General features: G+C 38.4%; 3 protein-coding genes across 3 annotated transcripts; 1 reads left to right on the top strand and 2 right to left on the bottom strand.

Moving 5' to 3' along the window:
* Positions 1–3,718: 3,718 nt before the first annotated feature.
* LOC117920894 lies at positions 3,719–4,349 on the bottom strand. Its single transcript, XM_034838583.1, has one exon. It carries the CDS (start codon positions 4,309–4,311, stop codon positions 3,838–3,840), a length of 474 nt encoding a protein of 157 aa, XP_034694474.1. The 5' UTR covers positions 4,312–4,349; the 3' UTR covers positions 3,719–3,837.
* A 919-nt stretch (positions 4,350–5,268) lies between these two features.
* Positions 5,269–6,525, top strand: LOC117920668. Its single transcript, XM_034838264.1, has 6 exons — positions 5,269–5,521; positions 5,600–5,681; positions 5,776–5,842; positions 5,911–6,081; positions 6,187–6,247; positions 6,335–6,525. Exons 1-6 carry the CDS (start codon positions 5,269–5,271, stop codon positions 6,523–6,525), a joined length of 825 nt encoding a protein of 274 aa, XP_034694155.1.
* A 1,573-nt stretch (positions 6,526–8,098) lies between these two features.
* LOC117920888 (AT-hook motif nuclear-localized protein 7-like) lies at positions 8,099–12,903 on the bottom strand. Its single transcript, XM_034838566.1, has 5 exons — positions 12,372–12,903; positions 11,450–11,517; positions 11,193–11,324; positions 9,534–9,695; positions 8,099–8,695 (listed from the first exon to the last, which is right to left on the bottom strand). The coding sequence occupies exons 1-5, from the start codon at positions 12,766–12,768 to the stop codon at positions 8,369–8,371; spliced, it is 1,086 nt and encodes a 361-aa protein (XP_034694457.1). The 5' UTR covers positions 12,769–12,903; the 3' UTR covers positions 8,099–8,368.
* Between the last annotated feature and the right edge of the window lie 400 nt (positions 12,904–13,303).

The following is a 13,303-nucleotide window of genomic DNA, read 5'->3' on the forward strand; positions in this document are numbered from 1 at the left end:
TCACTTGAAATTATTAATTTTTTTTTGAAATATTAATAAATAATGAATATCTGGCTCATATTAGTAGCAGCCTATGATGACTTCAGTCCTTTAATGTCAACAGCTTGACTTAGCCCATGATTCATATTTGACACCTATAGCCCATGATTCATATTTGACACCTAAACCAAAATGGTAAGATAATGGTGAATGAACTTAAGATCATACTATCTTTTTCAGTGATAGCTATGCAAAACTAGCCGTTTGAATAGGCTTTCATCTTTCCCGATCATCACCTAATGCACTATAATTAGTCATAAGTAAACTGATTCTACAATCAATGGCAGCTGAAGAAAAAAATTAGAAATAATAATTCTGAATTTGTGTCATAATTATTAATCAAGTTTCAAATTCCAAAGTAATCTCCTTTCAACACCAACATGAAGGCAATAGCTAATCCCACATGATGACATTCCTTTCTACCATAATTATCATAACCCCTTTTCCCCTTTTTCCAATCAACCTAATCCTGCAATAATAAACAGTGTGAATGCATAAGAGTCGAAGATAATGTGCTTGCCAAAGATTTAAAGTCTCAACAAGAAGCCAACATTCATTCAGAACTTTTGCTACCATAAAAAAACTAAGTGATGAAGGGCATGTTAAGGAATTTAATACTCAAGTCAATTACTTGAAAAGATGTGTGATCTAAGAGAAAGAAAAGCCCGATTATTTTAAGTCAGCTTAGATTTTGTAATGTGATTGAGAGTTAATAAAGTAGATGGGATGGAGATGGAGGCAAGTATGTGGCAAGGAAAAGGTGAGACGATGGTGGGGTCCAAGATGCACAGCACACATGGAAGTGATGTTCCATCTACCATTTGTCCCCTACATGTCGTTGAGTTCAATGAGGTTCTTGTGATTGTGTGAGTTTTCCTTCAACCATAAATGAAACACTCTGATTAAACTAATATAATTTCTATTTTCTTTAGGCGGAGAGAGAGATGAAGAATGATTCGACATCCCTGAAAAATACAATTTCTTAGATTCATAAACCTATGGACCATATTATTTTAGACTAAAGTATGTTTGGGGGTCTGCGGAGCTCTCTCTGTCAACGATGGTGTAGATTCTATAGTTTTGTATGGTTTTCCAGACATTGACCATATGATGTGTCGGTGATATAAAGCGTTTGAGACACTAATCTGATATAAAACAAAAACTTGGTTAGCTCAGATACCTTTAATTTAAGATGGGTTTCTCGCCCAAATCTTGCTGGTCTGAAAGGGATGCATCACATGTCTCTGTGTTTCAAGATTTCGTCACAGAGACTGTCATATTTTCTACTCATTTTTGTTTTATTTAAATGCACGTTTGGTTGTTCTCTTAGTGTTTAAATTATGACCAGTTTTTTGATTAGCATTAAGACAAATCCAATGCAATCAAAAGGTCTTGCGTAGCCTCCATGTGAATGTGTTTTTCTTTCTGGTCTTATAATATGAATGAAGAAAGGTGTATTTTGGAAAATCTGAATGGAACTGTGTGGTTGAAAGCTACCCACCTACCAAAATAAATCTTATACCTAAGTCAAGATTTTTCTCTCTTTTTTTTTTTGGGGTAGTTGGGTTAACGTTTAAGTAGAGAATTAATCCTTATGGACTCAGGCCGTGTGATGGGTGAATTCAGAAGCAGGGTGGGTCAAACCAGTGATATCTGGGTTTCTGAACCTTGATTTCATACCACTGAAGTTTCCTGTATCCCTCTGGGTCAAACAATGATCACACCCATGTAATGGGATTTGGGGCCTTACACATGAATAAAATCTTTCAAAATAAATGAAGGAGCAGTTTCAAATGGTATTGGTTTGCTGATCGATAAAGGGAAGCAATGTGGGACTGGTATGGCCTGTTCTGGGAGTGAAGGAATTATAGGATTCTGAAATGCCTGCTAATGTAGTGGTGGTTGACATTATTAGAAACAAGTAGTGGAGGCCCCCCCCCCCCCCCCCCCCCCCCTCCTAGCCCTCCCTCAGGAATATATGCACTTGGGTGCAGGCATGAGGGTCTTCAAGTACTGTGGAGCTGGCAAATGGTAAATTAAAGAGCAAAATTTTCCTACAAAAAGGGAAAGGAAGTTGTCCCTGACGATGTGCGGTGTCATGGTTAATCCAATTATCCGATATGAGCTTTAGATGTGTCGGTTGGGAAAGCCCCCTCGTTCAAGGAGTTTTTCCGAGATCGTGGCTGTAGGCTTCTCTGAAGCAATTATAAATGTCTCGATTCCACTTAATAGATAGGTCCCCACATTGGCATACATACAGTACATTACAAAATACCCGATTGGATTATGGACGGACTGACCATATATGCAAGTCAATTTACGAGTTGGTTGTACATCATCAGTCCATCGCATTGGATTCTCGTAACGCTTTCCCTTAATTCCTAAGTATTGTACCATGTCTCATTATTTCCATTATCAACAATGGTGTGCTAATCATTTTTACTACATTGGAAGAGAGAGAGGAAAAGGAAGTGGGCCGTTCTTGAATCTCTTAAACCCACAAAATTGCAATCCAATGACTTTAAAAAGAGGATTTCGTGGGACATTCCACTCATGCAAAATCTTTATATTGATTGGTCTATATCTGCTAACCAAATGATTTTTCCTTCATTCACATCATCGGAGGCATTACAAGTTACAAGTTCCATTTTCATCAGCCCAACCGCTAAGACATCCGTCATTCTTTCAATTCCCCCACACCATATCCTCGTTGACAGGTCTAAGATTGTTAAATATTTGTTTTGCAAGCCATATGCACTGTCCTCGTCCTAACCATAAATGTTTTCCAACATACCTAATTTATCATTTTCATTGAGGTTTGATCTCGTCTCTCCTCCCACCGTTAAGCATTAGTCAATTTCACATCTATTGTCCATCAAATCCTTAACGACAAACAAAAAAAACCGTGGGAGAAAAAAAAAAAAAAAACAGGGGGTTGGAGACTCTGGGTGAGTGTCTCAATGGTGAGTGGTAGACGTTATAAAATCACATCCAGAATGGTGTGGAATATGGCTAAATGATTAGTATAGGTGGTTTACAAATGGCTTGTAAAGCAAAATACAAGCATATGGGAACGAATGGAGAAAAAGACTAGAGGAAATGACCAACTGGAAAAGGTTGGAGTTCCTTCAGGCTGGTTAGAGAAAGGACTGGAGATAAAAAGAGTTACTGCTGTAACCAAACAAGGCATCCATCCATCATTCAGCCAACAGCCACCCCTGTGCTGTCATCCACTAACACTAATGAAATGTGAAGGGAACTGGGTACACGTGTTAGGTCATAAATATTCTTATTTTTTAGAGTTTCTTTTGTGAAGAAGCGTTGTTAAGCAGTTTAATCATGGCGCCTCCTCCCTGTTAGCTCTTTCTACAATTTGTTACCCCACCCCGTCCTGAGGGGTCTCTACCAAGTTCCGGGCCAAGGCCCAATATTTTAGAATAATCTGACCAGCTTATAAGTTGAGGACCTAGGGATTGGTCGGCCCAAATCTCATCCCAATCCCAAACTGGCATATGCTTATCTAGACCGACACGTGGCCCACCAGGCATGTTTGACTGCCTCTCTTCGAAACCAATTTTCAAACTAAATTTTATTCTGTTTGGAAACAATATTGTCTTAAAAACCTTTTTATTTTTTATTTTTTTTGTGTAATATTGTAATTATCGTAAACTGCGGATGATTAAAGAACACGTACAATTGTACAAATAAAGTCATATTACTATTATATAATCATGCTTACAAAAAAAAAAAAAAAAGACGCCATATATATAATTTAGATTAAGATTTAAAAAACACTCTTCATATGACCTTCAACTTCAAGCTAGGATCAACCTCAACTCTAGCAACCCCTTCTTTGACCTCAGCAGCCTTGGCCACCTCAACTTCACCGACAACAAGCCCCGCCACATCTTCTTCTTCCCCTTTCACAATCCTCTCCTCCTCCTCTTCATCCACAAAGTTGGGATCCTTTTCATCCAAAGCCGGTGGCGCACCCTCGAGCTCGTTGTGAACCAAGTCGTCAGGACCCTCCCAAGTGTACTTGCCGCCGTGGCCGGACTTGGGTGGGCCGCGCTTCAGACTAAGCCCGTCAGCAGGATGACGCTCCATTCGAAGCACTCCCTTGTCCTCCAGCTTCTTTTCGATGTACTTAAGTGTGTCTACATTGTGGGTGTCGACCTCCACCTTCTCAACCCTTTTCCGACCTTCCTCGTCATGACTAGGTGCTCCAAACGTCACCGTTTCCTTTCCCTTTCCGTCATCTACCCCTCTCATTTTGCTTCGGTTTTTTGAGCTCTAACCAAATTGGTGCTTAATTTTCTTTGCCTGAGTGTACGAACAGAAAGTTGGGCAGCAGAGACTTTTATTGTGATGAGTTTGGATCACAGAAGGTACTAGAAAGAAATAGGATAGGTGTTACGGGAAGGTTCTGCCACTTGGCGCTACATCTATATTTCTGGGTGTACTCTATTTTTCTAGTAAGTCTTAGAAGGAGCGGCTCTGACTTTTCAATATGACTACTCATAATTTACTTATAGTGTGTGTTCGAGAATCATCCCAAAACATTATACTTCAACATCCAACTTCTAGATGATGTTGAATAAAGAAATAACATCAATCATTTAATTTGACTAAAATACTTAATTCCTAATTAACATCACGAGTTTACTCTAAAATTAAAAGGTTTTAAAAAATAAACAATATAAAATCACCTCATTTGTGGGTTTTAGTAAAGTCCTTTATAAGAGATGAACTTCAAAATCAATTATTGAAAACAAATGGTAAAAAAATCCTGCTAAAGGAGTAGACAAATATGGTATAAAAGGCCACAGCCAAGCATTGAAAGATCATCGATTTTCTTATCAAAAAAATTGTAAATTACAAAGAAGTTCAATAAATAGAATCTTCAATTATTGATAAAGAATTTTAGCTTTTCAATATGCTTCAATGATGCAATTATGACGGAGGCCTGTTGACGATCAGCAAACCCAAAAACAAAACGTAGGTTTGCAAACGAAACAGTTAATGTACCATTTGGGGGAGGATGATGAGAGTTCCCAAGATGAGTGCACACACTAACCGAAGTGTCAACTCGGAAGCAGGCTCAATTACCCAAACATGAATCATGGAATACAATCAGTTGTTTAATTGCCAAGAGTTACGTCTTTCTTTATAAATACCAACAGCTTCTTCATGGCAGTTCCATCTCTCTTTCTACCGATATCACCAAATATGTCTGGAAAGTTGGACATCTCGAAGAACAAGAATGTGGTTCCGACTGAGACTGAGAGTGAGAGCGAGAGTGAGAATGAAAAAGATTCAGGAAATGATTTTGGTCTTTCGTTGGAGAAGCTAACCCTTGGTCCACGAAAGAATCTTCTTGTAATGAACCTTAGTGGTTTGCTGTTACACAAGGCGTTCAAGTGTGACACGCCCAGGATTCCAAAACACCGACGGCCTGACGTGGTCTTCGGAAACCACTTAGGTAAAAACTATGAATACCTTCATTTTTTAATCCTTTGTAACTGAAATTTACTCTACTCTCTCTTTTTCCTATATCCAGTTTATAGCAGGCCTCATTCTGAAGATTTCATGAAATTCTGCCTCGAAAGATTTGAAGTTGGAATATGGTCTTCTTCCATAGAGTCAGTATTACTAAATTATCCATCATTATATTTGTTCAAGTGCTATTTCTATGCTTGATGTACAAAACAAGTGTTAACCTAAGCCCCTGTATAGACGGAACCTTAATGCCGCTCTGGATTGTGCAATTGGAGGATTAAGAGGCAAGCTGTTATTCGCGTGGGTAAGTATTTAACTTTTCAAAACGATTTTTTGAAGTTTCCCAAATCCAAGCGACTTGATCTTATGTAGGACCAAGTCTGCTGCACTGACACCGGGTTCAAGTCTCTTGAAAAGAAGACTAAACCCCTCTTTTTAAAGGAGCTGAGGAAGATATGGGAAAGCAGTGACCTTGGGAAACGGTTCTCTTCATCCAACACACTGTTGATTGATGATTCTCCTTACAAAGCCATCCTGAATCCTGTAATTTTGAAGTTGTCGTATTATATATCTATTTTTTATGCTTATTAGGTGGACTAGTTTTTTAAACCTCTGTTAGGCTGTGAACCTGAATGTTCTATGTTACAGGCTAATACAGGGATTTTCCCTGCTTCATACAATGCAGACAATGTCAATGATACAGAACTGGGTGAGAATCAAACTACTGGTTTAGTGTTGAGATTATATATTTCATTTAACTTTTACTTCTGATCTTGGATTGCTGAATGTGTGGTAGGACCTGGGGGAGCGCTGAGGCTGTATCTGGATGGCCTTGTGGATGCTGTTGATGTTGCTTCATTTGTTAAGGAACACCCATTTGGGCAGCCTGCAATATCACCAACCCATTCACACTGGGATTTCTACTCCGTCGTCATCCAGCGTTTCCGCAACAATCAAGCTTCTAAGTCTAATGTCCCAAAGAAATAATAAATACATCTATAGATGCTACAAGAAAGGAATGTGCCTAAATTAGAGGAATGTGTCGCCGTACCCTAATAAATACATCTTAGAAATAATAAGTCTAATGTCATAGTTAATTGCAGAAGTTCAAAGGTCTAGCGACTTTCATTGCATGTGCCTAAATTAGAGGAACGTGTCGCCGTACCCTACTGCGAATGATGTCAAGAAAGTTTGAATGCAGCGTCAATAACCAGAATGCAGTGTCTGGTGAGCGCGATCACGAATAAGATAAGAAGAAAACAATGTTACCTTTGGGTGAAGAAGCTCAACGTGGGTCCAAGGAGGAAACTTCTTGTTCTTGGACTAGGAGGTTTTCTGGTACTTAGGGTTTTCCGATGGAATAAAACCAGCATCACTCGCAGACCATATCTGATCACAGCGAATCAATTAGGTTAACGATTCTTGATCCTTGGCCTTTCTGCCAGAATTTCGTGAAATTCTGTCTAGAAAGATTTGAAGATGGGATATGGTCTTCTGCGAAGGAGTTAGTATACAATGTTAAGGAACACCCATAACTTAAATATAGTAATGCTTATTGTTGTTCGAAATTGATTGAAATAAATATGGAGCGTTGGTAAAACGTAGAGCACCAACTTCTTGTTTGGTATCTGGTAATGTGCTGAATTTTGATTTCCTTTGACCAATAGGCGAAACATTGATGGAGCCTTAGCTTGTGCCATTGGCGTATTAAGAAGCAAATTGTTGTTCTTGTGGGTAAGCTTAAGCATATACGCCTCTGTGAACTTTTAATTATTATTATTATTTTTGGCTTGTTGCAGGCTGGTACTGCAATTTTTCCACTTCCTTACATGGCAGAAAATGCCAATGATACAACCCTAGGTAAAAACATTTAATAATTTTGCTTACAAATTACTTGGGAGTCAAACAACTTAACGGGTTTGTTTAGGACCAGGTGGGGATCCGCGGCAGTACTTGGAGGGACTGGAGGATGCTGACTATCTTCCTTTTTATGTAAGACGCAACCCATTTGGACAGCCTGCAATTACTCTCTCCCATCCTGATTGGGGTTTCTACTCCAAAATTATTCTCCATTTTCAAAATGAAGAGCCGCCCATCACAACTTCTGAATAAAATTAAGTTGCTGAATAATTTTCTATTTTTGCGTGGAATTTTAAGATATTCAGCTTCCAGTTTGAACATGCAGATTTCTACTCCTATTTACAGCAGCAACGACAAAAATAAAGTGCAACACAACAGTATTCGATTATGGCTTTCATCACTTGGCAGAATGCCATAAATAAAATCCAAACAAGAATATGTTCATCATTCAAGCATAGAGACAAAGGAGAATTTTAGTTCACCCACTTGATTTTCCCTCTTTTCAAAGTTCAGAAAAGTTCAGGAGGACCCCTAATCATTTGAAGACAGCTACTTAATATTGCTTTAAGAACCATAACCTTTAATGCACAGCAAAATGCTCTTGAGTTCCAACTTCATTTTTCAAAAATAAAATTCCCAAGCGGAGACCCGCAATAAAAATTTGGCGTGTACCAAAACATTACAAACTTCACAGGAGTGCTGATGGTAACCAATGTGTAAAACTAAATGTCCAACTGGAAACACAAACACAACTAAAATTTTTTTTAAGGCTACAATTGTTAATAATCTTTAACAATCTCAGGCAGAAATATTACAAAATTATAATTGTTACAAGGACAACAATGCAAGTTAAATTAGCCTCATTCAATTGTGCCATCAGACTCGGTCTCTAAAGTTGACCTAAAAACCAAAATAACCTTTCAAGTTACAAGCATTAGATTTGAAATAAAAAACGGAAAATGCAAATTACCTATTCACTGGGCACCGTCAAATTGATGTCAGGAGAGGGTCTCTGTTCAGATTTGTGCTCAGACCCATTCCAAGCAGCGCTCTGCAAAGATATTACATTTGAAATCTGTTTATTGTTCACACTGTCATCTGCTTCTCCATGGCTTTGTCCATGTGATGGGGATGTTGAGTTCAGACAGGGCCCAACTTCAGGTGCTGCTTGTGAGATTGGTCTTGCAGCTGTAACTGTATCTGGGGCAGGTGGGATAATGGAGGTAGTCGTAGGTTCACGATGGTGCTTCCTTTTGTGTGTCTTGTAACCATTGGGCATGAAGCTGCCGACAACAATCTGGCCAAGCAAACGGGAACCCAAATGAATCTCACTAAAGAAGATACATTGAGGTTATTTGATGTTTACATATAGAAAACAGAGTAAATCCAAATGGAAATTGAATCCAACCCATCAATGGATTAACTCCATTAGCCTTCCGCTGGTGGGGAGAAACACAAAAAGAAATAGTGAAGAAGAGGGGTAGTTGGCATGGGGTTGGTGGGAGATAAAAATAGAAAAATAAACTTATTAACCAATTTTCCCTTGTAATTTTAGCAGTTTCACAAACTGCAGAAAATCCTTAGTGGCTTGCTAGCCACACGCATCCAACCACAACCATTGGAGGGGAAATGTGGATATGATATACACAATGTACAGACACACCAGAGGAAACAACACTTGATAATACTGTGAAGTGTTCACCTTCCATCTTTTGTTTTATATCCATGACTCAATGGGATATATGCATTAAGCATTAGGACATGTTCAATATGACTGAATTATGTGCATCCAATTGAAAATGATTTGAATAATCTGGTAGTTCAGCCTGACATCTAGACATACATCCACTTTCAACATGCACCAAGTCCATACAACAAGCTGTGGTTTGTCTTGCATGTCCTAAAAGTAACTTATGCAAAACTACTTCCATAACAGTGACAATTTACAAGAAGGGAGTGCCTATATGTTACAGTCAGTTTCAGAACCATATGGTAATTCCTGCATTATTGATTCAAGAGATCATTTGAGAGTAAAAGATTACCAAAATGAATCTTATTACCATGACCCACACATAATAGCAGTAGGCATGGGTATATAACTCCATTCTAATGTATATAAGAGAAGAAGGCCTTACCTGGATTGGACCAGCAGCAGTCAATATGCCAGCAATTCCACCACCTATCACGCGACCATCAGGACCAGCCAATGAGACACTTAATCCACCTGTCCTGCTTCTTGCACCACCAGAATCAGAGACCGTGAATGACCCAGACAAAGATAATATCTCAAAGCGGCCCTGCAAGAAGATATGAACTAAATTAGAAGGGGGATACTAAAATAAAGTCCATTTCCACAATAAAATATCAATAAATATAATCATATTACAACCTACAGATGCTAGACTGCATTTATTGCAAACTGCATTAGGATACATCAGAAGATATACTTGTTAGATGAATGAAAAACAGTAGCAAAGCGAGAAGCTTTAAGACTCCTTCAAATCATGCTCTATACTTGATAGTGGAGTGTAAAGGCAATATTTTTCGTTCTCCACAATATAACAAGGATAAAGCCCATGCTTTGTTCTATACAATCTATGAAAAGCACATCATTGGCCCATGCATGAAGAAGACCAACCAGCTGGAATGGATTGTTGCACCCCCAATAAATGACAGGAGAAGCTAAAAAAAAATCAAAGAACTAGATTTAGTCTCAGACGATAATTGCTAAAATACATTGTAAAAGTTTTCTTAGCATTGCTATTTTCCTCTATTGTTAACACTACATGTGTCCTGGCATGGCAGAAACATGTGATTGACCTTGGAGTGGACGATGTGGGTTCAGGACATTTTCTACATCAGATCAATATGCATATCAGAACATTTGCCAACTTTTTACCAAAACTGACCGGCTCACCTGAACCTGATAAAAAGGTTTCTTAAGTACTCATTATGCATTCATAATTTTGGGAACTGAAACAATTAGTCAAAATCCCTAGATCAACACAAAATCCAAAAATATGCCTACACACACAAGTACTCTCTTCCATGCATGGTGTCTAACATGCTAATGAGCAATTTGAATTGACCATTTGATTGATTAAGTTTAAAGAGAAAAATTCTGAAACACTGACCCCAGAAGCGTCCTTAGTGAGACAAAATGTCCTTTTAAGTGTGTTTGATAGTGCCTTGGGTCTCAGTTCAGCCAGTTGAGAGAGAAAAGAGACGTCTGATAGAAACTTCAAGAAATAATGACTTCTAATTGCCACTTAAAATAGCTTCAAAAAGCATCTATTTAAGGATCATCTCATTTTGAATTAGCTTTCTTACGTACCCCAAGCTTCCTTACAATCCTAGAAAACCTATGTGATGCAGTCATGAGGTGGTTCTGGCCCTCTCATTCCTCTATAACAGGAAGGAGATACAGATCGATTTGACCCAACATTTATGAGAAAAGACGAAAAAAATAGGGAAGAGCGCGCTGTACTGTTATCAAACATTCCATCTTCAAGATGGAAGACGAGTTTGTGTACTAAAGACAATAAAAAATATATTGCTTGTGGATGTATGCCAAGGGAGCAACCCCAGATAGCAACATTCATGTCCTTGATGCAGTGAAAAAGAAGCTATGAGAAAACCAAAAGAGGGACCGAAAAAAAAAAAAAAACAATTTCCCATCTGCAAAATTAGAAACTAAATAGAGAGGGATATCATTTACTCGATCAGAATTTAAGAAATCAGAAAAAAAAATCCAAAAAATTTGATAGGAAGAATGAAGGGGAAAGAAATCATGCCTCATATGTCAAGATACCGCCAGAAGAACCGGGTTGGCGAATAGTAACATTCGAAACAGCTCCATTGGCGGAGAGAACACATATTCCTCTAGGACCCTTTTGAGAAAAGGAGAGGATCTTTGATGCAACATCCTGCAAGTAACAAATGCAATCCCTATCAGCTCAAAAAAAAAATATATATTCAAGATCCCTACGGAGATCTTTCTCTCTTTATTGAGACACAAATATAAGAGCAAGGAAGCAAGAAATATCAATACCTCTCCTGTATTTACAGTCACCACATGCGGCGTAAAGTCCCCTCCTGCTGTGTTGGCAAACAGTTCGCCTTCACCAGATCAACTTATAGGTGTAAGATAAATCCAAGACTAAACAAAACTAAAATGGACACCTAGCAAAGCCCTTGATCCTTTTTTTAGTTCATTTCATTATTATTAAGAAAAGATTCAGAGCGTTGAATGATAATTTCCATGAACATAATTCATAAACAAAACCTATTCCACAAAAAACAGCAACCCTAATTTCCCCAAATGAAAACCCTAATTTATTTTCCCAACAGAAGACCTACCTCCACTAAACCCTGGGTGTGTCACCAACTAAAAATTTAATTACCAAAATTTCGATTCCTCACCAGGATAAAATTAAGACCCTACACCCACCGCACTCCAACCTAATTTTCCTAATACCTTAAACTAGCATGAGTTGTTCACCTTCCTTTTGGTAGTTGAGAAACTGAAAGAAAAAAAACAAAAAATTAAATTCTGGGTCTTACGGTTTTGGTTTTCCGAGAAAAATACAGAAGTTCAACCAAGTCAAAAAAGTTGTATTAGGCTCAGTTGGGCGAAAGTTTTTGTTTGCTTGGGTCCCAAATATTTAAAATTCCCTACCCAAAATTCTTTCTTTTTTTTCCTTTTCTTTCTCTTCATTTCTTTTCAGTTTTCAGCACTTTCTCAGCAACCAAACGAAGTAGTTGGGAAAAACAAAACCAATCTGCCCCAAAACAAGAGGAAATCAAAGTGGGTGCAAGTGCAACACCAAACCAAATACAATTATTTGGCTTACAGAATAATACAAAACATACTACTTAAAACTTTACTTTTTATTTTATTTTATTTCTTTTCCTCAATTTTCTCGGTAACCAAACGGACGGCAAACTGACCGTATACTTCCCTTTTAACTCACCTAAAGAAGCCAGAAGCTGCCAGTTGCCGGACCCAGGAGGACGGCCTCGGCCCCTCTTCGAAGAAAAGTCAGAAGAAGGAGATGACAGAGTAAATCCAGGTGGTGGTGAAACTGCATACGATAATCTCAAGTTCCCATCCGCATCATACTTTCTCGGCCTCCCTCTCTTTTTCCTCCCCAATAAATCAAAACTTCCACTGCCGCCGCCACCACCACCACTAATACGACCACCTACGTTGCCACCAACGCCGCCGCCATCGTCACCACCTCCCAAACTTCTCTCCATGCTCATGTTTATAGCCATATTCATCACTTGGGGCACCACCCCACTCACAGGAGGCGACTCAGCCTCCGAGTTCCCAGGTGACCCAGAAACCGTACTCTCCTTCTCTTCCATCCCCTAACGGCTTTTCAGAAAGACAGATGACCCGAAGACTGGAGATGTAGAAGAAGAAGAAAAACGAAGAAGAAGTTTTGAACACAGAGCTGCAGTGCAAATGGCGCCAGAAGTAGAAGCTGTTTCTTTTTAACTTTGTTGAGAATTTATAAAGAGACCTTCACTCCATTAATGGAAGGCATTAAAACTCTTTTTTTTTCCTCCATTTTTTGGATACCGAAATTACCCCTCCCAAATGATCAAAATTACATTTAAAAAAAATATATATATCTCTATTTATTTATAAATATTTTCTTGGGTTACCATAATGGCTAATCTATTACCTTTGACCTCTGTTTTGTCCCCTTACCCCATTCTTGGAAATATTGTCGAAACCAAGGATTTTGTATTTAATGCCTCATTTATTCTTGGAATAATTTATTTATGAGGTTTGATTCGAAATTTTTTTGAAAGTTTGTGCTACTTTATTCATAAAATTTCAAGAGATTGTGTTTGATATGAAATGGAATCTTTGCTTTTATCAATATTGGGGGTT

This window comes from Vitis riparia, chromosome 8 (genome assembly GCF_004353265.1).
Source record: "Vitis riparia cultivar Riparia Gloire de Montpellier isolate 1030 chromosome 8, EGFV_Vit.rip_1.0, whole genome shotgun sequence".
NCBI lineage: Eukaryota > Viridiplantae > Streptophyta > Magnoliopsida > Vitales > Vitaceae > Vitis > Vitis riparia.